Source organism: Chelonoidis abingdonii, chromosome 10 (genome assembly GCF_003597395.2).
Source record: "Chelonoidis abingdonii isolate Lonesome George chromosome 10, CheloAbing_2.0, whole genome shotgun sequence".
NCBI lineage: Eukaryota > Metazoa > Chordata > Testudines > Testudinidae > Chelonoidis > Chelonoidis abingdonii.
In genome coordinates, this window is record NC_133778.1 from 23,857,795 (window position 1) to 23,884,571 (window position 26,777).

A 26,777-nucleotide genomic window follows, 5' to 3' on the forward strand; every position below is an offset into this window, starting at 1 on the left:
GACATTTATCTAACCTACGCTTAAATATCTCCAGAGATGGAGATTCCACAACCTCCCTAGGCATTTTATTCCAGTGTTTAACCACCCTGACAGTTAGGAACTGTTTCCTAATGTCCAGCCTAAACCTCCCTTGCTGCAGTTTAAGCCCATTGCTTTTTGTTCTATCCTTAGATTATGAGGGCTAGGATTATAATAGGGTTTAAAAAAGAACTGGATAAATTCATGGAGGTGAAGTCCATTAATGGCTATTAGCCAGGATGGGTAAGGAAGGGTATCCCTAGCCTCTGTTTGTCAGAGGGTGGTGATGGACGGCAGGAGAGAGATTACTTGATCGTTACCTGTTAGGTTCATTCCTTCTGGGGCACCTGGCATTGGCTGCTGTCGGTTGACATGATACTGGGCTGGATGGACCTTTGGTCTGACTTAGTATGGCCATTCTTGTGTTCTTATTATGTTCTTATGTGTCATTCAGGTGGATAATCAAGCAAGCATAGTGAGCCCAGACTTGCGTTTGTCTAAGCCACGTACAGTACTGACTACTATTTCTTGTTGTTGTTGTTGTTGTAGCTCTGAAGTATGACCCTACCAATGTGCGTTATCTGTGGGAGAGATCAAGCTTGTATGAGCAGATGGGAGACCATAAAATGGCAATGGATGGCTATAGACGTATCTTAAATCTTCTGTCCCCTTTTGATGGAGAACGCTTTATGCAGTTGGCCAGGGACATGGCGAAGTAAGTTCGTTTGCCAATAGCATGACTTGATTTTCTAAGATTGAAAGAAAACAGATTAATTTAAGCTTATTCCCTTTGCCCTTTAGAAAAATCATTTAGAATTTCTTCTTGTGACTTCTACAGCCTTTAAAATAATGCTCTTTCTGCAGAACCTAGTTTGCTCAGGAGCCATCCCTGAAATCAGGGACTGACGCCTTTTCTGGACAATATTACATATCCAATAATTAGCACCGAAATCAACTGTTTGATTTATTCAGCAAGTCAGTTACTGCTCTGTGCCTCAGTTTTCTCATCTGCAAAACAGGCTGAGAATAATTTACTTCATCTCACAGAGGCCCAGCCAGGCTACTTCTTTAATAATTTTAAAGCTCTTTGAGATCCGTGGACGGGAGGTGATGTATATATGCAAATTAGTGTTATAACACTATTAGAGTTTCAACTGAGAGTACCTTAATACAATGATGCCTGCAAACTTGGTTACTGGTGTGAGGGAGGAAAGCAGAAGAAAACTTCTTAAAAACCCAATAAAATGCAAACATGTAAGAGAGAAACTAATGATAAAAATCAGTTGGTAAAAAATTGTCACAAGGTTGAAAAATCTGTCCCTTTTCACTTAAAAAAATTGACTTGCTCTAATAAGAATGTTCATAAGGAAGAGAAGACAAATGAAGAGAACAAGGGAACTTGTTCAGTATTTGTACTTTTTTTGGTGAGTCTCTTAGTTGACTAGTTTTCATAATATGTGTAGCGTTGAAAATTGTGACTAATATCTCATTCTCATATTTTTATAGGAGTTACTATGAAGTCAATGATGTCACCTCTGCTATTGAGATAATGGAAGAAGCCTTTACTAAACATCAGAGCCTCATCGCCATGGAAGATATAAATATAGCAGCTGAACTGTATATCTCCAATAAACAGTATGACAAAGCTATGGCGGTATGAGAATGAAATGCTTTTGTCAGGTTTAACCTTTTTGTGCCCTTTAAAAGGACAGATTTTATCTTGACATTTTTAAGCAATATAGTTTTTCCAGTTTTGTGATAGTTCAGCAAGTCAGATACGTTAATATTCATTACTCAGTGTGTGAGTAAATTAGCATTGAAAATCAAGTTTGATTTATTCGGTAAGAGGCAACAGAAGATTTGTATGTTGTTTCTTGGGGAAGGTTTAAAAATGTGATTTTTCTTTTCCTTAGCTGTATTGATCTGGGTAGCCTGATGAAGCCAATGAGTCATGATCGGTGTGTCTGTGACACATCAGCACAGATCATTCATAGTTTAGGGCAAGAAGGGACCATTAGATCATCTTTATGACCTATAATACATTACGGGTCATTACACCCAGTTACCCTTGTGTTGAGCCCAATAAGTTATGTTTTAGTCAAATACAGGTGGTTCTTGGCTAAAGCATATCTCCCAGAAAGAGAGACAGATTCGATCTGAAGACCTCCCAAGATGAAGAATACACCACTCCTCTTGATAGTTTGTTCAAATGGTTAATTACTCATTGTTAAAAATTTGTGCCTTATTTCTAATTTGAGTATGTTAGGTTTCAGCTTCACACCATTGCTTCTTGTTATGCCTTTCCCCACTAGATGAAAGAGTCCGTTAGGACCTGTTATTTTTTTTCCCATAAGGTATTTAAACACTGTAATCAAGGCCACCTCTTCTTTTTGGTAAGCTAAACAGATTGAGCGCTTCTCTGTCTCTGACTAGTAAGGCATTTTCGCCAGCCCTTCTGTCATTTTGTGGCTCTTTTCTTCAACTTTTCTGGTTTTTTCAAGATGCTTTTTAAAATGTGGAAACCAGAATTTTACCCATTATACCAGTATCAGTCTATGCCATATGCAGAGGTGAAATCACTTTCCTGCTCCTACTCACTACTTCTCTTTGGAAGTCTAAATATTTTACATCAAGACAGTCTCTGTATTAAGATGTGGTCCAGGCTCTGGAAAGAAAAGATTGGAAAACCCTATACTGACTACTTTTTACATTGGTTACTCTGGCAGTGACCACATTGTGAAGCTGTTTACCTAAACCAGCTATTTTATGGGGCTGATTTTATTGTTTCTAATAGGACATGAATTGCTCTTCCATTTTTAGGTTATTACGGATTTTTCAGGAATTGTAGTTTCAAAGAAAGTGACTGAACAAGGCCCTTCTGAGGAGAATAAAGGTAACTGGCAATCAAGCAGTAGTAGGATGCCATTGTCAGTGTAATAGACCATCTCCCTTGTAGTGCATGTTCTTTTGAGCTATTCAGTACTTCTAGATTTTTCTTGAAAAGCTCTTCATTGTATTGAGTGACACATGGTCTATTAAACTTTTTATAGTAAATTAATTTTGCCCATAAAAGCCAGTTGGCCACTTTGATGTGGTGACTCATTAAACCCATGGGCTGCTGCTGTTTATGGTATAATATAATAGGTGGCTAGTTAAATCGCTAAAACTCCCACTGAGGTTTTCAGATCAGATGATTTACTTCTCTTAGATAAATAGCTTTTGAAAAACACTAATTTAATAGCATCTTGACTCAAATATCTTTCTTTATACTAAATGAGATAAAACTAATTATGCTCTTTATAAACCCTACCTGTGCAATTACAAATTCAAGTCTTTTGGTTTATGCAGATATATAAATACTAGTTTGGGATCATAAATTTGCTTCCACATGAAAGCCTTTGCTTGGTTCTGAAAATGTTTGTCTGCCGTGCTTTTAAGTGGTTTGTCAAGCTGAAAAAAACGATTAAAAAAAAAAAAAAAAAAAGCTAGCCCAGGCCAGTAGTATTTGTCTGTGGCTGATCAGTTGGTTTAGCAGTGAAGTCCAAACCCAGTGCAAATATAAGAGCTGGTCCTGCACTCCCTTTTTTGGCAAAACTCCTGAAAAATCTTCACTACTAAGCATAAATGAGGAGCAAAACTATCATGAATCAAAAAATAAATGCAGTTTATTATGTCATGCCAGATCACGTAGTTATTAGGACAAAGCTATACAATCTGCTGGAAGCTTAATTTCTCTTTTTCCTCTCTCTGCTTTTTAAAGCCCTTGTCACTGTGCCATCTTTTAAAAAGATGGTCTACTTTTCAATAGTTAACAAAAAGCTACTAATCAAATGTAGACACCAAATTAAATGGTTTTGGATTCACTGAAAACTGCTAGTGAGTTTAATCTGATTTTTTGTTTCCTGTCAGACATGAAAGATGTAGTGGCTGTTGTGGAAATTCAGGAGAGTCAAGTGGCAGTAATTGACTATCAAGATTTTCCAGCTGAATCGAGCACTGTTAGTAAGTAATTTAATTCGGAATCTAGTGTAAATGTGAAACCTGATCATGGTCAGTATTCAGCTTTTGAAAATCTGGGCAACAGTGAAGGTTTTTGACAGCAGGGATGATGGATTTAGTCTAGAAAAGACTCTTGATCTGCCTTTCTTCATTGGTTGAAAATTACTGCCTCCTACCCAGTCTACCTTCACATTTTAAAAACACCCAGTTTCCAGAGATTATCCCCTTTGAAAGGGCAGTTTTCTGATGATTTTAAAATGGAGTTTATTGTAGACCTGAGGAGTCTGTGAAAGTATTTGCGTTTCATGTTGATTAATGGTGAGGCACGTTAGGTTGATCCAGATTTTGTGTGTTCCTTGACATTTAGTGATTTGCGTTTACAGGAAGTATGTTTGAGCAACAGTAAACCCAAATTAATGAACCTTTAGTGTGGGATTTCTGTATGATTTAGTAGTTAGTTAACAAGAGTAACCTCTTTGACATGTACAGCACACTTGCCATTCTCTCCTTATTGCAGTCTTTGTAGGTATTATTTAGAGAGTCCTGTAGGTATGTGCTGTGTGTGTTACAAAATGCAGAAAGAGTCAGTCCCTGTTCTTATAGGGCTTATGGTCTAATGTGGAAAAGTAGCATTTGCGGACTACAGTTCACATAATAGTAAAGGAGCTGGGGACACTGAGTAGGTCAGTGTAGGAAGGCTTTGTGAAAGAAGAGAGTTTGGAGGAGGAGAGGGAGGGCACTAAGGACTCTGGGGCTGAGTATATCCTGCAAAGTGCAGAGCACCTTCAGCTACTGCTGAAGTCAGTAAAAATTGATGGCGCTTTGCAGGAACAGGTGCGTAGGTCACGGGGAATAGGAAGTTGCTTCAAACATCAGGGAAAGCAAGAAAGAAGTGAATCAGTTAAGGCCTGATCTAACACTAATTGAATCGATAGGAAGATTTCCATTGACTTTCTTGGTGCTGAATCAGGACCAGAGAAGAGATTGTGGAGAAGTGTAATGAGTAAAAGGATATGATAGAAAGGTTGAGGATGTGGTGTCACTGTTAAAAGCTGTGGTTTCAGAGCTAAGTGTTGTCTTTTGTAGCTGAAGATAAAGTTAGCTGCTCTATACCTGATGGAGTTCCAATAGACATCACAGTAAAACTAATGGTGTGCCTGGTTCACCTGAACATCCTAGAGCCACTCAATGTAAGTAAAAACTAATACATAGATAAATTGGGGGTAATTTTGGTAAATCATGTAATGTGGTGTTCTTGCTTTCTCATGAGTGAGGACTTCAGTTTGACAGTATGGTGGTTTTTTTTGTTTTTTTTTTACTGTTCATTTTCTAAAAATGGCCACAAAGCTAGGAAGGTCATCACAACAGCACTACAAGAGGCATGTAGGGTGGATTTTAAAAATCATAATTATAATATAATCTCAAGACCTCTCACACCCCATTCTGATGGAGCTTTTACAAGGGTATTTGGATGTGAAGTTTGCCTTTCCTCTATCAGAGCCAAAATAACATCATTCTTTTAGGAACCTATCCTGAAATACTGATCTCATTTTTTTTTCCCCTTTGAAATCACATAAAAACGAAGGGTTCAGGTTTCAGGATGGACCACCTATGCACATTGTTTCAGATGTTGAATAGAAAATGTAAATATTCCATTGCCTCCCAGTATACGGTGGGTTAGTACAGTAATTGTTTATGTATGTGGCTGGTCTTAGTATTTCATTTTTACTTGTTTTTTATTATTTTTGGGGGGGAAGCCTCTTTTGACTACTCTAGTGGAGCAAAATCCAGAGGATATGGGGGACTTGTACCTGGATGTTGCAGAGGCGTTTCTGGATGTTGGAGAATACAATTCAGCCCTACCACTCTTGAGTGCCTTAGTTTGTTCTGAAAGATATAACTTGGCTGTAGTTTGGCTCCGGCATGCAGGTAACGACATTGCAGTACTACTTAACACTTCTGACTGAAGAGTAGAAACTCATTCCATATGATGCTAATAACATTCTGGTGACATTAGTGCTTTAAAGGCCTGAAACTGATAGGTGCTTTTACAGTGCTGACCACCATCATGTCCCATTGATCTCTTAGGCCATTAGTTAAGAATGTCTGAACATTGGATAGAGAGTTCATATGGTAAATTGCTATAAGTGTCTACCATGCTGTAGTTATGATTAGAGAGTAACACATTTATCCTTGTGGTGGAAGGTTTTCTTTTATGGAGGTCTCTTTCAGGTGTGTCCAAAAATGTTCAGATTGATTGAAACAATTTCAACATAAATATTCATTCTTAACAATGAAGACCGTTGTTCAACTTAAGTGTTTTTTACTTTTAAGATTCTGCAGGTTAAATGACACTGTTATTCCTCAGGTACAAGATACTGTATCGTGTGTTCCTATTTTAATAATATGTGCTCAGTGTAGTTCTATTTGTAGAGCACAACAAAAGCCTGTGTGTGATAAAGAACTAGTCTGGTTTGTATGAAAATAGGCAGTCTCATGTCTGTCATATAAGCATATTGTATTTGTTGGTGTTTCTAGAATGTCTAAAAGCCTTGGGATATATGGAGCGTGCTGCAGAGAGCTATGCAAAAGTTGTTGATCTTGCCCCATTGCATTTGGATGCAAGAATTTCACTTTCTACACTTCAGCAGCAGCTAGGCCGGCCTGAGAAAGCTCTGGAGGCTCTGGAACCAATGTATGATCCAGATACATTGGCACAAGATGCTAATGCTGCCCAGCAGGTAGGTGAAATGCTATATAGTGCGATATTTTTCTTCTTCTGTGTCTTGACTCTTTTTATCCACAGTTTTGGTGTACATAATTCTGTTATGGCAAGAATGTATTGCTAAATTCGTTTCTTTGGTAAATTTCCTCCATGGTATTTAGAGTGATTTTATATACTCTGTAAAGACACATTGTAATTTTAATGCTGGTAAAAGATGCCAGCTTGGCAATACTGGAGACTGTGGTCCATCTGTCTACTACAGCACAGGTCACAATAGGGGTTGTGGTGAAATGTTCCTTACTGTGCTCCAGAGGGACCACCGCTAGGGTCAAGAGGGTATCTCACTCTACATGTCTGTTTAATCCCGACTCCCGGTATCTAAATTCTGACTCTGATTTTTGTGTGCCCTATTGACCACCTGTCCAATAGGAACTGGACTAAAGAGCAGTCACTTCACATCAGCTGTCCAACAGCATTAGACACTAACTTTTGTCTATTACTGATCTGATTGTAAGGGGTGACATATTTGATAGGTTCTGTATCCTATTTCCAATAGCTCCTCCATCGAATAAGATCTGTGCAGATTTTCTTCTAAATTTATATGATGAAACAAAACAGCTATTATCTGAGGGAAGTTTTGATTTTTTTCTGTGCTGTCATTAAGATTTTACTACAGTTTCTAAGTATTGTTGTTTTCTTTTTTGGTACTAATACTATACTAGCAGCCAGAAAAGTAATGTTTATAAAAATCCTAAGTGTAGGTAGTGGTAGTTTATGACTTAATTAACTCTGCTCAATGTTGTCTAGGAATTAAAGTTACTGCTCCATCGTTCAACGCTGTTGTATTCTCAAGGCAAAATGTATGGTTATGTGGACACTTTGCTTACCATGCTAGCAATGCTATTAAAGGTAAGTTAATTCTTGTAGCCAAGCTTTACTGGATGGGACAGACATGTCCTGTTTAAGCCAAAAGATAAATGTACTCAAAAGTATTAGAAATCTATAGAAATAATTGTAAACAGATGTCTTGTACATGAAATACCGTAGTTTAATATGCCTGTATCATCATCTGGTATACCTGAGTCTTTCAGAGGTGCCCCCATCAAAGCCACTAGGTGCCTTTTGAGAATTAGGCCATTCATTTTTAATCAAAATAATGCTCTATTCTGTATAAGCAGAACTTCTATTGCATGTGTTAAACTACTGATATGCCTTCTTTACAGCTACTGCTTATTGGTATGTGACATGTTTTCATTGGTATTTTCCCACAAGCGTCTGCGTATGTTATGTTAAATTAAATATACACTAGGGTCTTTGCTGGATGATTTCAAGATTGTTTCAGGTTCTATATTATTTCTGACTATGAATAGAACAATCAGAACATAGAATCACTTTTTAATCTTTGTGGTAGACAGTATTGTATTTCACATATAGCTACCGTAAATTACACAAGCCACATAAATAAAATTATTTAAAGTGAAATTATTTAAATAACTTTCTTTTTATGTTCTTGTTGTTTTATTCATATTATAACAAAAACTATTTTTAGGTAGAATTTACTTAATTTACAAGTTGTTGTTACTTTTTGTTTGTTTGAGTTTTGTTATATTCAGATTTCCATTTTCCCAAAATTGTTACAGTTTGGGGTCACAGTCACTGTACCAATTGGATAGTTGACTGTCCACCGGTTTCTAAAATCTTGATACTAGTAGCATGGCATCTTTTTTATTATGCCTCTAGGAAAGAAGTTTTGATTCGGTTATAAACAGAAGTCTACCAACCTTCATAAAATTCAACTTCTCTGGAGATCTTTTATCCTTCTCTTTTGGATAACTCAGTCTAAACAGGAACATCAAACAATATGTGCCAGTCTTATTGTTTGTGAACAATAGTCAAGTATGCTTCTGCTTATTATGGCATAACTGATCTGAAAACTATTTTTGAACACTGCTAGAGCAAGATGTATTGGCAACAGGATGTATTCATATAATCAGAAACTTAGAATGGTTGTCCTTCATAATTGTTTCCAGGTAGCAATGAACAGAGCTCAGGTGTGTTTGATATCTAGCTCCAAATCTGGGGAGAGACACCTTTACCTGATGAAGGTGTCTAGGGATAAAATTTCAGACAATGATGACCAAGAGACAGCAAACTGTGATGCAAAAGGTAACAGACTTTAGAAAAAATAAATCATGTTAATTTCCTACATACCAAAAAATCCTGGAATTACTTTACATTCCAAATCCTTATTCAAATGTACATGACTTTATTAGATCTGTTTCACCCTCATGCTTTATTCATACAGTCAGGGCCGGCTCTAGGTTTTTTGCTGCCCCAAGTGCCAAAAAAAACCAAAACAAAAAAACCCCCACCTTCCCGGAATGCCATCCCTCAATTGTCGCCCCAAGCACGTGCTTGGTTTACTGGTGCCTAGAGCTGGTCCTGCATACAGTGCCTAATTTAGGCCTTGACCCTACAGTCTTTACTCAGATGAATAGTCTGATTGAAGCCAAGGAAATGACTTTCGTAAGTAAGGACTACTTGAATGAGTAAAGGTTGGAAAATCTTGTTGTTAATATGAAAGAGAGTATATTAATGAATGAGCTATTTCCATCGAGCCAAGCTTTGCCACAAACATTGGGACTGCACAAGCCTATATTGATGGGCTTAAGAAAATCATGTTTTCCCCTCATTTAAAAGCAAGCTAATATAATCTGACAGGCAGATAGTATAGCCAGTACTGCTGCTAGGGGAAAAGTCTCTTTAGGCATAACAATGTTTAAAAACAAAACAGAATGCTTTGTTTTCCAGCTAGATCCAAACTGTGACTGATTCACACTTGTAGTTATTTAGCATCGTCAGGTGAATGGGGAGGTTTTTAATGTGTGTTTGTGTAATACTGGAGCAGCTTGAATTGCTGCTCTTTTAAATTCCCTGCAATTCTGAAGTTCTCACTTTAATGGTTATGGGTTTGTTTAAAAACCAGGCATTTCATAAATTGTGTTATGAAAGATTTCAAATACCACTGAAAGGTATTCCACTCTTAATGGAAAAGACTCTCTTCAGCCTAAACTAGTATTTATTTTTTTTAAACAAAGTTTAAAAAGCATGTGTGTGTAAGTCTTTAGCCCTTTAAGGCTTTAATTTCCTTGACTGATTGTGTTTATTCATATTTTAGCAATATTTGCTGTGCTCACAAGTGTACTGACAAAAGATGACTGGTGGAACCTCCTTCTGAAAGCCATATACTCTTTGTGTGACCTTTCCCGATATCAGGAGGCAGAGCTGCTGGTGGATTCCTCGCTGGAATATTATTCATTTTATGATGATAGGCAAAAGCGCAAAGAGCTGGAATACTTCGGTCTTTCAGCTGCAATTCTGGACAAGAACTTCAGAAAAGGTTACAACTATATCAGGTGAGAAGCATTGGACTGAAGCTGATCACAGCGTTGTGTTTTTTAATGGTCTGTATAATGTTTTCCATTGAGGTTGTAGTTACATTGTTGAGAACATTTGCTGTTGATGTAAAATAGTTAATTTCTGAACTGCAGGTGGGCTGATCTTTTGTTTCTAAAAGAAACAATACCGTTTACTTTAAATTCGTCTGAAAAGCAGATTCATTGACTGAAACAATGGGGCTCTGTGGTGTCCTTTAATTGCAAAGCAATGTAATACAGTAGCTAGTTCTATGTGCAATGCAGCTCTTTGGTCATCTTGATGTACATTATGAAAGTATTCTACAAGCTTTCTTATCCCAAGTTTTGTCTCTTTCACTGATCTAACCTTCACTTCTGGGAAGTCCAAAGTGGAAGAATAGTCTTAAAGCAAATTGTAGCTCCTGTGGCTTCCCCTATAGAGTGTTCACTCACTGATTTATTGCATATTTACATACAATATATTCAATAAATGCTTTTCGCTCACATCTTAGGATAATGCTAATGGAAAATGTTAATAAACCACAGCTCTGGAACATCTTCAATCAAGTCACCATGCATTCTCAGGATGTACGACATCATCGCTTTTGTCTTCGATTAATGCTGAAAAATCCTGATAATCATGCACTGTGTGTCCTAAATGGGCATAATGCATTTGTATCTGGTAGTTTCAAGCATGCTCTCGGTAAGGCCATCATTATACTGTACTAATATCAACAAGTATGACCTTTGCAGGGGTGAAATGTTAATCTCCTGTACTTATTTTCACCATCAAATTTCTCATATTTTGAGTGTATTTTTCAAAGTAGAGTGAATGCGCCTTTCAGGTAGGAAAAAAAATCACTGAATATTTATTTCCTGCTTCAATAAATGAAATACAGTTCTTAGTGTTAGTAGGCATTTTCATACTATTTAACCATTTGGTAACAGAATCTCTGAGCATTACTGAATGGACTGGCAATGTTTCAATATTTGGTTTAAAATATAGATGGTATACGTGATTTAGAAGTTTTCTAACTAACCTGCAAGAAAGATAATTAAATGATGACACTAAGAAGGAAACGGGCCCATTTAATCACCAGTGCATGGCAAATGTGAAGTTTCAAGTGTTTGTTCAAAGGAACATTGCAGGGTTAATTTGAGACATTGTCATCAGCCTATGCAGTTTCAGAGAAGAGCAAGTTACTAACAATATAATTAAAATAAACAGGAAGTTGCCATTTTGCCAGTCTCCTTATATAGATTAGAGCAGAAGAATTTCAGGTTCTGATAGCAGCCACTCAAAGTCCAAAGTTGTGAAATTAGTTGGTGGTCTCAGCATGGTTTTTAATGAATAAGAGTCCACATAAAAAAAATTACCATCCTGTTTGGCTCTCCTTTTGTAATTCTCAGTAGAGTGACCAAGGACTGACTAATCCTGGAGCTTGAAGCCACCCTCCCACGCTTAAGAGTGGTACCTCAGGTTAGTGTTGAGGCACACTGGAGGTGGTCAAGTGGGGCGTCTGCATTGCCACTATCCATGTCTTACCTGTATTGTGGATAACCATAGAAGGCAGCCAGAATTTTCAAAGTAACTATTGATTTTGAGTGCCTCCATTTTTGGATGTCTAACTTGAGAGACTTCAAATGGGTCTGACTTTCGGAAAGTGCTAAGCACCCACTCTCTGAAAATCAGGTGCCTTTAACATATCTAAAGTTGGGCACCCAAAATCAGCTACTTTCTTTCAAATGTCTTGGGTGAGATCCTTGTCCTGTTGAAGTCCATGGGAGTTTTGCCATTGACTTCAGTATTTCACCCCTTCTTATTTTTCACAAGGCTGACAGTTTGACATCTTTCTCAGCGCTAATATTCAAGAAAAAGGAAACGTGGAATGAACCTTTTGAAATTAAAATTTGTGTTCCATTAGAAAGTTGCATTTTCTTTATAAAATGACAATAGGAAAATAAGATGTTTCTTTCTTGTCAAGTAACCACAAGGCACCCAATCAGAAACACTGACCATGTTCTGAATTATGATCATCTTTACTCTTTCATCTAAAGAGCATTAACCAGACTTTAAAATAAATATGCAGGAGAGGCCTAGATCTTTAGTTGGTATAAATCAGTGTATACCATCTGGGGCTCTGGCCCATGAATTCTATAACAAATTCAGTACATACTATTTAATTTCTTTTCTGCTTTTAAATAATACAGATCTTTATTATTATACATGTTTTGTTTTTAATATGCTAGAAGCAACCAGTTCATCACCATGGTGCAAAAACAAGGGGGCAGAACCTGACTTGGTGTAAATGATCATAGCTCCATTGACATCAGTTAAGCTCTGACAATTTATACCAGTTTAGGATCTGTCCCAGGTCTGTGAAAAGAAAATACATTAGAAAGCAGTATACACCAAAAGTCTAAAGAATTTACTCATGCTATTTCAAAAGATATTGTTGCTGTTGCACCTTGCCACTCTGAGCCCCAACCCTAACAAGACCCTCTTTCTCCTCTCTCAGTAAGTCTTTGTTTTTATTCTGATAAATTAAGTGTGGTGTCTGAGAGCTGCTGAAAACATGAGATCTACTGCAACTCATATTCTCTCTCTTTTCTGTTTTGATGCAGTCATTCTGAAATCTGATTCTCTTTCTTGTTTCCTTCCTTTTTTCAGTTCACACTTCCAAAAAAGTGTTGAGTTTTTTGAAAAAAATGAAACCTAGTTTTAGAGAGAGAGAGTTTCAGATCATTTACTCCTGTTTCTCCTAGGACAATACGTGCAAGCCTTCCGTACTAACCCAGAGGAACCTCTGTACAGCTTTTGCATAGGCTTAACTTTCATCCATATGGCATCTCAGAAGTATGTGTTAAAAAGACATGCTCTGCTTGTACAGGTGAGTTATTTTGTTTTTCTTTGTGCATAGCGCACGGTGTCATTTAGTTCTGTCATGGCTCACACAGTTACAGCTCTGGCACATTATTAGACCTGACTGACATTTAAAAAATAGATTTAGGGTAGAATTTTCAAAACCCTCCAAGTATCTTAGGAGCATGTGTCTCAATGACAGTCAGCTTGTGCTCCTAAGTCATTTCAGTTCTTGAAAATCTCCCCTTTGTGAATAAAAGCAATTCAGTTCATTTTGTTGTGGCTTGGGGAATCTTTAATTATTTGCATATATTTAGGCAGCTGCCATGTATTCATGAAAATATAAATAATTTCAGCTTCACTAGCTTTAGTATGGATGTTTATTCATCTGACCCTTCTGCTGGAAGTGAAGCATTCACCGCTCTGGTTTTTGAAAACAAGAGTCCCTTTCCCAAACAGGGAGCAGGAACACCACCAAATGACTTATTTGTGGTTAATCATCTAATGTAGCTGAAGGAACAGTTCACAAATAACCATAGGCTGAAAATTTTGTCCAAAATATTTGCTGAAAACCTACAAATGAAGGGCCGCTCATGGGAGGATCATCATTCTGGATTGATTCATGAATGATTCATTAAGCAAAACAGGCTTATTCCTAGAGAGCATAATAAATAGTTTGACAGCTCTACCAACCGTACAGTAGGGCTGAGAGTCAAATAACAGTTCTTCACTGAGCACATTGAGATTGATGTGTAATGCACTGGGGAGTGTTAATCAGTGAGCAGTCTCTAGTAACTCGTTAAGACCTTGAGCTCACAAGATGCTGAGTGCCTTCAATTCCCATTGAGGCAGCATTGGGCCCTGTCAATGAGATGGGCTAGTCTGTAACGATCCAAGTGAGGAAGTCTCATGCTTTTTATCCTGACGGCATTAGTGACCATGGCATAATGGCATAGGCACCGACTTCGTGGGTGCTCCAGGGCTGGAACACCCATTGGGAACCGGCTGTTCCTCGCCCAGCTTGCCTCCGCTCCACCTCCTCCCTTGAGGGCACCGTGTGCCCGCTTTTTCCCTCAGCGCTTGCCTCTGCAAAACAGCTGTTTCTTGCAGCTGGGGAAGAGGCGGGGCCAGGGCAGAGAGGAGGCGGAGCTGGGGTGGGGACTTTGGGGAAGGGGTTAGAATGGGGACAGGGAAAGGGTGGGGCGGGGCCAGGGCTGAGGGGATGTGCAAGCACCAACCGGCACCGGGGAAAGTTGGCACCTATGCATAACGGTATTAAAGTGATTTAACTTTTGATATACTGCAATGGCTGTGTTCAGTTGTATAACTGGCTTGCAAGCTTTGTACAGGAAAGTGTGTGGATAATCAGCTGGGCATAAGATCATTATGGACAAATTGCCTATGAAATTTTGTTTTTTAACCTAAGCCCCTGAAGAAAATTTGCATTGATTTAATTAAAAAAAAGTAACAAACTAATTTGCATCTGGATTTTCAGCCTTATAAGTCAAATTTCAACCCCCACTTTTTCTGAAGAGATTTCAGCTACTGTCTGTTTTTAAAATATTACACACATTGAAAGTGCTAATTACTGTCCTTTCTGCTGATTTCTCCTGGATCCCTGTATTCAAATTTTAGGTTAATTACCTTGAAGGTTTACATGGATTCCTGGATTTGCATGGCCCCCAGAGCCTCTCTTCTTTGAATTGCAGCTCCAGCACAACCCACCCTATCTTTTTCCACCTTCAACCAATCACATTTTTTCATGTCCTCACCTGCCAGACAGTTGGGGCTGAACAGTCCCACACTGGATCTGAAGCTTGTGGATCAGGCCCATTTCTTGTGCTGGCACGATCCTGATTTTCTTCATTATTTCTAATCCCTTCCTTGGAAAATCCAGGTTTTTTTTTTATTCCCTCTATTCCTCACTTTACCTTTCAGTGAACAAATGAGGCTAAGAGCCAGAGCCAACATATTCTACTTTGGGGGCATGAATTTAGGCACCTAAATAAGGGGCCTGATTTTTTAGAAGTGCTGAGCACTTGCAGCTCCCTTTAATTTCAGTAGGAGTTGCAGGTGCTGAGCAACTCTAAAATCAGAGCACTTCTTTAGACGCCGAGCTTTAGGCATTCCTGTTTGCATGCTTTGGCCTAATTTTAAACATGTTTAACCAAATTTTTTTTCTGTGTAATAATCCTTCCTTCCTATCTCTGTTGCGGACAGTCTCCTAAGAATATACTTGGAAAATGTCACCCTCCGAAGATGCATTTCCTTTTGTGTCTCTGCTTTTCTCATTTCGTGTTCAGCCATGTTGAGGGTTTTTAATCTTTGCTTGCTTCTAGTTTGTTCCGTAGTTCACCCAGACAGTGACATAGTGGTGACCCTAATCATCATGATTAGCTCTTAGAGTCTGAGCTAATTCCTTACTGTTGAATGAGCTATCTTCTTTGATTATAAATAGTGGCTGTAGAAATCAAGCCCTCTGGTTACAGCAGAGGCTGCACATTCCTGTGTGACATCAGAATGAGACATAACTCTTGTCATGTAATTTGTGTTCCATTTTCCGCCTCCTCCTGAACCCAATTTGATTTTTACCAAGACTCTTCAAGTTGAAAAAGAGAAATAGTCTGGTGAATTTTAATCTGAAAACAGTTGTGTTGAATGTGCCCTCTTTGGGAGGTGACTCAGGTCCTAACACCATTCACCTTTCTCGCACTGTACAGACATTAGCTCAGTGGTCCCCAACCTTTTTGTCTGGCAGGCGCCAAATGAAGCACTGTGGTGGTGGTGGAGCATCTGCCAAAATGCAGCCGAATTTCTGCAGCGTTTCAGTGGCGACGCCTCTCGATGACGCCACTTGCTGCCGACAAGTGATGTCATCAAGAGGCGTCGCCGCCAAAACCCCTCAGAAATTCGGCGGCATTTCGGTGGGTGCTCCGCCGCCGGCCAGGACGTGAGGGAGGGAGGCAGGCAAGTATATCATCTTTCATTTTATAGATGAGAAACTGAGGCACAGAGATTGAATCACTTGAAGTGACATAGCAAGTCAGTGGCAGAGGTGGTGGTAGGGATGGGGACAGTAGATCCTTCTGAATGGGGGGCAGAGGGATAGGAGGAAGAGCAAGGGGAATTACCCAGTGCTCGGGGCAGGGGCAGCGCACGGAGCCTCGTGGCCCCCCTGCCTAGAAGGGGGACCTGCTGCTGGCCACTTCCAGGGCACAGCGCGGTGTCGGAACAGGTAGGCACTAGCCTGCCTTAGCTGGGCAGCACCACCAACGGGACATTTAACGCCCTGGTTGGCAGTGGTGGCCAGAGCTGCTAGGATCCCTGGGTGATGAGCAAGGCGACCAGTACTGAGTCGCAACCTGAACTTTGAAAAACACTGGTCTGGTGGCTAAACCTCAAGATAGGGGGAATCACAAGTTTTAGCTCTGCCAGAGTTGGGTTCCTGTGGGAAAACTCTCATTGGCTCAGAAGAAGGATGATTAGACCCTTTGTCTTTTTATTTAGGATATGTGAATTGTCCATTACTTTACCCTGAGCTGTTTGTTCCTGCCCTTTTAATGGTTTTTATTGGCTAAGTTGCAGATTTTCATCTGCCCGCAACTGGTAACTGTGTGAAGTTAACTGGTATTGCAGGAGTTTTACAGGGAGCACTAAGCGGGGAGGAAAGCATTTGTATTCCAGAAGTAGTACTGTTATGTATTAAGGGATTACAGCTAGTAAAGGCTTTTATTTAACTGTTTTTTCTTTGATGCGATGAAAAGAAGAGCTCTGAAATAGTAATTCAGATTAATGTAGGGCGGTGTGTTGGGTTGGATCCACCTGATGTACAGGGACTTCTCTGAGCACGCAGGCTCCATAGCCTGGTCCTCCTTTCCCTGTCTTGCTGAATCAGGCTCTCTGGCCTCTTGCAGCACACACACAGGTAGGGAGCACCAGCTGTAGAATCACACAGAGTCTGCAAACAGCTCTCTATGGGAAGATTCAGCTAGGAAATTGCTCAGCACTCAAGTGCATTTTCCCTGTAAACCCACGATAATATGGTCTTGTGCTGTATAGAAAGATCTGCACAGCGCAAGCTCATAAAAATTCGCTCTCTCCCTCAATGTGGAGAGAGAGATGCACAGCTTCTTGCCCCTCCCCCCCGTGAATCGCACAAACTGGGTTATGTTAGAAACAAGAAATAAGTTTAACTATAAAAGGTAAATTTTAAGTGATTATAAGGGATACCAAACAGAAAAAAGCAAATTACTAAGCAAATAAAACAAAACACGTATACTAAGCTTAACATCTTAAAGAAACTGGTTTCAAGAAGTAACTTCTCACCATAAATGCTGTTTTTGGGGTAGGTTGCAGAAATTCTTGAAGGTTAGTTCCCTGCTTGCAGCTTAAATCGTTAGGTATCTTATTCAGACTTATTTTCCAGCCTGGGTTCGGTCCTCTTCCCCCTTCCCTTTGTCCTTGTTCCTTAGGTGTTTCCAGCAGGCATTCTGGGTGGGGATTCAGTGAAGAGTGATCCAAGATCAGCTTAATCCCCAGCCTTAAATAAGATTTACATAAAGCGAGAATCTTTTGTTTCCCACTCTTGACCTCTCCTTCCTTTTAATGGAAAATTACTAGAAGTCCAAGATGGAGTTTTGTACCAGGTGACAGTACCACCTGACCTAGATGCCTCTCAGGAAGGAGAGAGACTAGTATCTTCAAAAGTCTTGTTTCTTCTTAATGGGCCATCAAGAGTGATGGCCTGTTGTCCAGTGGGTGACTCCCAAATGCACACACCGTTGTATCTGTTAGTCAGTATTCCTAACTTTAGATACAGATATGATACATGCATATAAATTGGATAATCACATTCAGTAAATTATAACCTTTCTGGTGATGGATAAGGTCCATCTTGCGTAAGATATGTTATGCCATATCCATATAACCATATTTCCATAAATAATACGGGGTGTAACATCAAAGCAGCTTCAAATTCAAATAGGGCTAACGGGGGTGGGGGGGGGCAAGTGTTTAAAACAAATAGTAGACAAGAGGTGGTGTTCTAAAGCGTAATAGGTATGGGGTTAAACAAACAATCCCATTGTATCCCTTCGTTCCTCCCTTTCATCTCTCTGTTTAGATGGTAAACTCTTCAGGGCGCAGGCCTGTCTTACATGTCTGTGAAGTATCTACCAAAGCTGAGTGCTATAGAAATAGTAATAATTCTGAACAACTTTGCACACAGCTTATCCAAAGATCTGTCTGTTGTATTCACTGTGTGAGGCTGCTGAGGCCACAAAGCATCTCCTCCGTTGGTCTAGTGTGTCGTGGAAAGTGGATGGCTTGTTTTTGCATTTGGTCTTAAATTAGACAGTTATATTTATGGGCAAAAACCTCTTTTTTTGCACATTTAAAACATGCTGCTTTATTGTTTTACAAAAAATAAAGCTTCCAATGTGTGTTTTGTGCATAGGGATTCTCTTTCCTTCACCGGTACCTGGGCCTCCGTGGACCGTGCCAAGAATCTTTCTATAACCTAGGCCGTGGCCTTCAACAGCTGGGATTAGTGCATATGGCAATCCATTATTACCAAAAGGCACTTGAGCTTCCTCCTCTCATCTTAGAGGTACCGTAAGGTTAAACATTTGAACTATAAAAGTAAAATCAGATCAGCATTACTATGTTTTAACCAGAAGTAAAACCAGTGCACTAGTGTATATTTGCATTGAATAACCCCAATATAATTTCACAGGCACTAGAGAAAGCATTTGATTTGTCGTCTGAGCTGTATTTATGAACATGTATAACTCAAATTGCTCAGGTAATGATTGTCGAGTTTATTTTATTATCTGACTGGGTGTAGCAACTGTAAGAAAATGGGTGCTGAAGAATTTTGCCATCTGAATAAAGAAGCTTACATAAGGTCCATTTTAAAAGCCAGAATAATATTAAATATAACTGGCATTTTCTGTTTCATGAGTATGAAGGTTTAGTATAGAAATACAGAATTCCAGTGTAACTGAGTATCTAGATGATGAAGAACTTGCCCGTGTGTGTTGTTGCACTGATTTTATGGTACAGTATTCATGCAAGCTAGTAAATGATTTTTTAATTCTTCCAGGGAATAGAAGCTGATCAGACAGACTTGCGAAGAGATGTTGCCTTCAACTTGTCACTAATTTATCAGAGCAGTGGAAATTTAAGAATGGCTCAAAAGCTGTTGTATACATATGGAATCGTATGATGGAGCTTGTGGCACCTGTTTGTGACTAAGAGGTAGCCTGCTAGGAAAATAACATTTGTCATTTCCACTGGGGCACTGAGGATCTCAGGCATTACATACCAATGGAGAGATCTGTTCAAAAAGATATGTACGTATTTTTTTCTAAACTGATCTAGATGTGATTGGATCAGAGGAGTTAGTTACTGTATATATTTTGTTTCCTGAACGTTTGAGCTATTTTTTTCCATTTCCTGAGGTTGGAACTGTAAAATGCCCCAATACAAGCAAAGTTTGACAAGCAGGCTTTTGTGAGCAGATTCTCCAGATATACTTAGGTGTTGGTCGAGCACCTTATTGATGAGTTTTTGTGACGCCTGAAGTTGGTGCTGGTAGACAGAATTCTCAACTGAATAAGGGACTAAAAGTGGTGCGCACATTTTTTTTGGAGAAGATTTTTAAAAAGTAATTTAACTGGCTACTGTCCAAGTTCAATTCTGGCAATTGGTTACATTTGCCGTGTACTGTACAAAATTGTTACTATTACAGTGAAATCCCGCTATACCGCACCCCACGATATGCGAATTCGGATAAAACGCGATCATAAGGTGGCTCCGGTCGCCCCAAGCAAAAAAAGAAAAAAGTGGCCGGAGCACTGCCGAGGCAAAGGAAAAAAAGAAATAAATGTGCCTTCCCCGCTGCCTCTTCACCCCTGCCCCCCCCTTCCCCTTTTGGCGAGAGGAGCCGTTCTCCTCCAAAAGTGCTCTCGCTGCATAGCTGAGAGCCCTCGCTGCTGGAGCAGGCTGACAGCTGGGAGGGATGCTACAGAAACCGTGGCACAAACTCTGCTCTGACTGTCAGCAACTCATCAGTGTCAAACGCTGCAATTGGCTCTCTGAGTGGAGGGAGACAGCTGAGCGCTTTTGTACAGTTCTCTCGAGAGCCACTCCAGCCCCCGTCTGCCAAGGTCCCAAAACTCTGGTTTTCAAAGTCCAAAACCAGCCATTCTCAGGCTGGTTCTGGCTCGTTTAATAGGGTGATTAGCTTATGCTGTCACTAATTATTGCTATACCCTTTCAGTTATCGTTACGGACATTTTGCAAATGCAAGTCATTTTCTGGCCAAGAGAAATTGACCACCTTGAAATGGTAAATTTTCGTAACCCCACTATAATGCGACCCTGCATTTATCGTGATCGAATTTTTTGGACCCCAATTATCGTGTTATAGTGGGGTTTCACTGTATATAGAAGGGAAGACTGAAGAAATGGGCTGGGGGGGGAGGGGGGGCAAGATGTAAGCCGAACACCCCCCAGACAATAGATGCTCTTGGATTCCTGGGAGAATTTTTCCTGAGACTTAATGTTACAAATAACTGCAATTGCAAGACCTTTAAAGTACTTTAAAAGGATGATAAGGATTCCTGGAAAAAATATTTCATTGCAAGCTGTGTCTGTTTAAGAGAAGTAATTTTCTTTTATTACTAAATCAGTGTCACATCAGTTAAAGGTATCCATTTTCTGGAGTATTGCAAACTGGTCTATAAAGTTAGTTATTTATGAAATCAACAATCATTTAAATAACTTATTCTCAGCAGTCCTAAATTGTTTAGTGGGGTAACCATTTGTTAGTGTAATAACCTACAGCCCATTATCTTCCTGTAAGAAATAATTAAATATTGAGCAAGAGGTGCTGCAAATTCTGTATATTGCTTTGCTAATCAAGAATGATAATTCCAATTATACAGGTGTCATATATGTTACTCTTGTCCAGCAGATTACTTCATGCTGGCAGTGATGACGATGATGATGGCCCTATCTCTGAAACTTGTCTTCATAAGATTTGTTTTAAAAGCCTTTGTAGCATTACGACACTAAAGTTTGGTATGTGTAGTACTTTGAGCTGGCCCAGCTAATTAAAGTTTAGTGGTAACACGAATTTTCTTAGCTAACACATTTGTTAGTTTGGTGGTATCATGCATTAAATCTCAGCCACTTGTTACAGCTCTTGAAGAAAATTGGAACAATGGTCTTGCCAAATTCTGTTCCTGGGGAACCAAAATATAATTTGTTTATATAGATCAGATGATGAGATCAAATGATCAGACATACATACTACTATTGAAAGTTTGCTGTTCACTAATCAACACTTTAAAAAAAGAATTCTCACAATCTGTGGCTTTCTAATGTGCTGAAGGTAAGAGAAAATGACTTGTGTTTTGGAGGCTAGGTCATAAGTAACCAGCATTTATAGTATCCCGCATATTATACTTTCTTCTCCAAAAGTCAGCTTTAATTCTGCTATTTTCTAACTTGAATGCTAGACTTTGCAACCTTAATTTGGCTCCCTTTTTTGTGACAGTATGATAATCTCTAATTTTATGATCAGATACTGCTTTTTCCACAACTGTATTCATTGCACAGGACGGATAGTACTCAAGGAATTAATTGGATCCAAAACATGAAAGCACGGAAATTTCTTAGAGAAACTTAAGATTTTAACCTGTGAAAAACAGTGTATTTTTTTCCCCCCAACTGCATTCTTGTAATTGGCCAAGCTGCTTTTGCTAAAACTAAAAAAAAAAATCAGCCAGAGGTGGAAACCTTTTAACTTTAATGGTTGGCAAGTTGCAAGCAATTAATAAGTGGCTTAGAATGGAAAAAATTGTTAGGCAACTTTAACTGTAGTTGCTGTCAGCTCTGACATTCCTTTTCCAGTTTAATGTAAGAAAATAACTTGTAGACAGTTCTGTATCACATAGTAAATTATTACACTATTGGGCTTAATTACCTAGATATTCTTGTTCTTCGCTATTAGCGTGTGCTTAGATACAGTAGTGATGGGTAGCTTGGACATCCTTAGAAACTTGTTTACAAAAGTGTCTACTCCTTGTTCTCAAACCCTAACCACAAATGTGTTCTGTCTGAGTGATACTGGGAGTGACCATTAGAAAGCTGCTTGCTATCAGCACGTTTGTATATTCATTGAAGGCTGTGGATCCAGAGTAAGGGCTAACAATATGTAATACTATAGTTCTATAAGTGAGCATCTTTTTATTCAGTTTTGCCAAATATTACTGAGGTAGAAAATGTTTATTTAGTAGAAATTTCACACTTCCTATAATTATTGACTGATTATCCATTGACAGTATGGCAGAGTCAATGAAAGGTGTACATCTATCTATCTACTCATACCAGTATTCAGCAGTTGGTGGTAAAGTTAAGGTCTGACTTTAACTTACCCTACTACAATGAAAATAAAGCGATCTCATGTTGTCTCCTTTCACAGTTTTTAGAAAGAGCTGGGTCCATTTGGAAATTCCACCCCAGGAAACTGAGTTAAAAGATTACATCCCCTGGCTTTCAACAGCGGGTGCGCTCCTACCTCCATTAAGTGCATGGGAAAGTCCACCCCATAGCTGTGTACCTTGAGATAGTACCTAATAAGAAAAAAAGCTGTTTTTTCCCTCCTTGAGAATCCAGACTATGGAGATCACCCAGCCCAGAACCTCTCAAAAGTGAAGTCCTAGCTATTTTTGCTCTAATTCTATAGGGCTCAGAAGGCAATGGCAGGTCAGTGCAGGGTGGCAGCCTGCCAGGGAATAGCTGTGCCCTGCAGGAAAGGCTGGTTGGTGACTCTGGAACTGATATTCTTCCTTTGCTGTCAGTGCCCCAGCATGGTACTAGGAGCACCCGTCTTCTGATTCAGTTGCAAATCAGAGCTCCTGCCTAAGCTCAGGGTCCTGTCTGTAAGACCAGCACTAACCATACTGTGCCTATAAAATTCAGGTAAGTGCATTCTGCCTATCAGTTTGCTATGCAATTGTATCATAGAACGTTGGGGTTGGGCTAGATGATCTCCTGAGGTCCCTTCCAATCCTCTGCTTGAAGCAGGACAAATCCCCTGACAATTTTTTTTTTTTTAACCCCAGTTCCCTAAATGGCCCCCTGAAGGATTGAACTTATAACCCTAGGTTTAGGAGGCCAATGCTCAAACCACTGAGCTCTCCCTGCTCCTTTACTACCTTGCCTGCTACTCCCCAAACCTCACCACGAAGAAGGGCGTATTCAGTGAACAGCAGGGCATTGTCCCAGTGCTTTGTCCCATCCTCTGGGCTTTACTGTAGCAGGCAAGTATATAGCCCCTGGTTTGGTAGTGGTTAGGATGAAAAGCACCATAGCAGTGTAAGTATTACTCTATACTTAGACTGCACCTAAGTCTCACCATACTCAATCCTAAACATCTCAAGACAAGTGCTTATTGTGGATTTCTTTAAAAGAAATAATAGGTTTCATGCACCATGGATTAGAATGACAGACTGCAAATACTGTAGTAATTTAAAGCAGATTTAATGACTATTTAAATACAAAGTCAGCAGATTAGATATCTGTACACACAGCACGCTAGTGCCCTGTATCTGTGAAAAGAGGGCCTGATGAAAGAAGGAATCCATGCCCACGAATCACTAAAACAGCGGCTTTTTGGTAGCAACAACTCCAAAGAAAGGAAACTGGATGGTAGCATTTGAAGCTGTCTTCCCCTGTCACTTTACCGTACCGCATAGCATCTCTTTCTAGACGAAGGGCAGCGTGTTTTGATCTAGCTATGTGGCTAACTGTTAATGACAAATAGATGCAGTGTGAGATAAGGCAGGCAGTGCCATGCTAGGTTGGTTTCAGGCTCTGCCTACCGCTTGGTGCTAAAGTTGGCAGAGTTAGACTACACTACTGATACTGACCTGAGAGGAAAACAGGGCTCTAGAGCAGAATCCTACACACAGGCTCATTTTAACCCCGCCACTCAGAAGTGAGATGGTATGCAGAAACTCAGCTCGCCGGTGGGGGGAGGAGCACAAGGTTGTATTGAAGGCTTCTGCTGCTTAAGAATTTCAGCAACATAACTAACTAACTTTAGGATTTAGGGCCTGAGTCAAAGGCTACTGAAGTTAATGAAAGATTCCTATCAGCTTCAAGGGGCTTCCAATCAAGTGCGTAATCACTAAGGGTCTGAGCCTGTTTTCACTGATGTCAATGGCAAAATACCCATGGACAGCAAGAGGGGCAGGACCAGGCCTAAAACAATGGTTCAGGCTGTTGTCATATAAACCTAATTATGCTACAGTGGTAGGTATATAAAATGGGTGGAATGATTGTTATTTGCCAAGTCCCAGCAATATGCTTGGGCCTATACACACCACAGCGGAAGGGATGGCTTCTGCCCCACAGAGCTTCAAACTAGCTCCACAGAAACAAATGGATCAGACAACTGGAGGACGCTTAGGAAACAGCGCTGCAATTATTAGTTAGGTGTGTAACAGCACATCTGATGTAGCTGGGTTACACTGTAAGCCGAGGCAGATGGAGTTTTAAGGAGGGAATCTGAGCTATTCATTAAGTGCTCATTAATTGAACAGTAGATGAAAATTGTTCGTTTCTATATCGTAAGGGAATGGTAGTCCTAACCCACTGCAACTATGGGTGTATAGCATCTGCTCTGGACACCTCCTGCCCTTTGGGTAGCTTGTTCCATGGTGGGGCAGAATTAACCAACTCTACTAATCACATGGTTACCAATGGTGCAAGCTGTTCTACCTGGCCCCCTCGTACACCGACATGGAGCACCTTCCAGCAATGGAGCCCTGGGCAAAGACAGGACGCCTGCAATTGCCCAAGGACACTGTCCTCCTCTCAGTGCCCAGGCCCAGGGCTCCTTTACTGCTACTACCCATCAGCTAAGAAGGGATCCTCCCTGTACTGGTCAGGCAAGCATCAGTACCCAACAGTGGACAAATGTCCTGTTTCAGCAAGTTTACCATCACCAGCCTAGGAATCCAGTAGACCATCCTCTAGATAGGCAGAATCCCTGCACAGCAATCTGAGCTCTCAATAATAATGATGCCTCCTCACTTTGCAGGGCTCATTCCAACCCACTACCCTCCTCTTGCGCTGCTAAAACACAAATCAGAGATGTGACCGGAGACAAAGATCCAGAATGTAAACTTACTTGTATACGAAGCTGTAGAGAGCGGAATAATTTCTTTGTTATAAATTATGGTTCCATGATGAAGCATTGAAGCAAACTAGTCACACTCAAAGACCATGTTAGGATGGGGGAAATGGACATCTGCTTCACAAAATGATATATTCTAGTATGTGTCAGACAGGTGAGACTCATTAGCTAAGCTGAACTGGAGTACACGATTTAAATTAATATTCCAAAACCTGTCTGCACTGGTCTATCAGCCAGCCAGTCAATGTGCATTTTATTTGAAGGGTCATCCTCACTGATACAGAGCAGACCCAGTTCACACAGGACCTCTGCGTATACCCACTTAAAAATCTTCTGAAATATGCAGATGCTTATAGATCAAGATACTTCAGCCTTAGGGCTCATCTTCCAGCGTGTGAAGAACTGGTCTGAACTGTGGTGTTCACAGCTGCAGGGTGGTATGGCAGCCTGGAATTGCCTGGTTTAGATGACATCACTTCCTGTCTAGCTCTGATTGATACTTCCTGGAGATGAGTTTGAGCTGCTGTTTGGTCTCCCAGCGATTCAGGGAGGCTTGGCTAGGGAGTTTCACAGCTTTTTCCTTCTCCATCTGTTAAAGGACAGGGTACTGGATGAAAACTGATCTATCCCCTCTCATTCCCAATGAACAACAGCAGAAAATACAGAGATTGCAGCAGCTCAAGATACATCTTTAAAGGCAGGTCAAACAGCTATCTGGGAATTGCCACAGCTGTAACTCTGAGATCTTCATACAAAACAAGGTAAGAAGAATTCTTTACAGAACTGTTTGGATGAGTGTCAGGGAGAATGGCAGCAGTCATGGAAGGTACACTAGAGCCACTCATTTTCAATACAGTTTTTTGGGTAGGAGCTTAATCAGAAATAAAATGTAGCCGGAGAGAAGCAAGACACAGATAATGGAGAGAAAGGGGCTTCCTCGTTCCTCTCCTGTCCCCACCTTGCCCTAGTAGGTTAAATAAATGTCATTTGCCCACCAAATAAGCACATCCTGTGAAACATCAGCAAGAAGTGAGAGAAAAAACTAAACTTTTAAACCTTTGTCCAGGGGCTTACTCCTTTGAGAGTGTCCTCCTGCCCCAAGGAGATGCTAGCTGGGCTGAGAGAGGTGTGGGCTGATGGGAACTGCAGAAATCAACAGGGCTTAAGAAACCAAAATTCTGATTGTCACCTTTAACCTGCTAAAGAAATGAGATAGGAAAGAGGGGGCAAGTTTTGGTCTGAGGTTTGCTCTTCCCCTCACTTGAGGTGGGGAAGTTTTTGTTTGGAGATCACGCCTCTGCTCCTGCTCTGCATACAGCAGAACATCACAACAGGGCAGAGTTTTCTTATAGTTCTCCAGAAACTGTCTCCTGCCCATGTTATATGCATCCAAAAAAATAGTGTTGGCTTTTTTCTGGCACTGGTACTCACCTCTGTATAGGAAACACTTGCTACAGTCCCGCATGACCTTGCTATTACTTTCATTTCAACAAGTGCCAGCGCTCTTCCCTGCAACAGCACTGCATGGCTGTACTAACACCATTGC

At 40.1% G+C, this 26,777-nt stretch overlaps 2 protein-coding genes across 3 annotated transcripts in view; one reads left to right on the forward strand and one right to left on the reverse strand.

Moving 5' to 3' along the window:
- Window positions 1-22,008, forward strand: part of GTF3C3 (general transcription factor IIIC subunit 3) — a 30,082-nt gene extending 8,074 nt beyond the window's left edge. Inside the window, 14 exon segments of the mRNA XM_075070038.1 lie at window positions 568-733; window positions 1,525-1,672; window positions 2,839-2,911; window positions 3,928-4,020; window positions 5,104-5,207; window positions 5,775-5,946; window positions 6,556-6,758; window positions 7,550-7,651; window positions 8,773-8,908; window positions 9,921-10,158; window positions 10,671-10,861; window positions 12,925-13,049; window positions 18,477-18,629; window positions 19,125-22,008. Coding sequence (XP_074926139.1) covers window positions 568-733; window positions 1,525-1,672; window positions 2,839-2,911; window positions 3,928-4,020; window positions 5,104-5,207; window positions 5,775-5,946; window positions 6,556-6,758; window positions 7,550-7,651; window positions 8,773-8,908; window positions 9,921-10,158; window positions 10,671-10,861; window positions 12,925-13,049; window positions 18,477-18,629; window positions 19,125-19,247 — 2,027 coding nt within the window. The 3' untranslated portion in view covers window positions 19,248-22,008.
- Window positions 22,009-23,555: 1,547 nt separating this feature from the next.
- The window catches only part of CCDC150 (coiled-coil domain containing 150), a 49,532-nt gene continuing 46,310 nt past the window's right edge, over window positions 23,556-26,777 (reverse strand). The window contains exons 27-28 of one of the 2 annotated variants that reach the window (XM_075070040.1): window positions 26,280-26,430; window positions 25,740-25,820 (exon numbers count right to left, since the gene is read on the reverse strand). In XM_075070040.1, coding sequence (XP_074926141.1) covers window positions 26,302-26,430 — 129 coding nt within the window. In that variant the 3' untranslated portion in view covers window positions 25,740-25,820; window positions 26,280-26,301. Of the gene's footprint in view, window positions 25,821-26,279; window positions 26,431-26,777 lie in introns of both variants that reach the window. The other variant, XM_075070039.1, reaches the window with a different exon arrangement.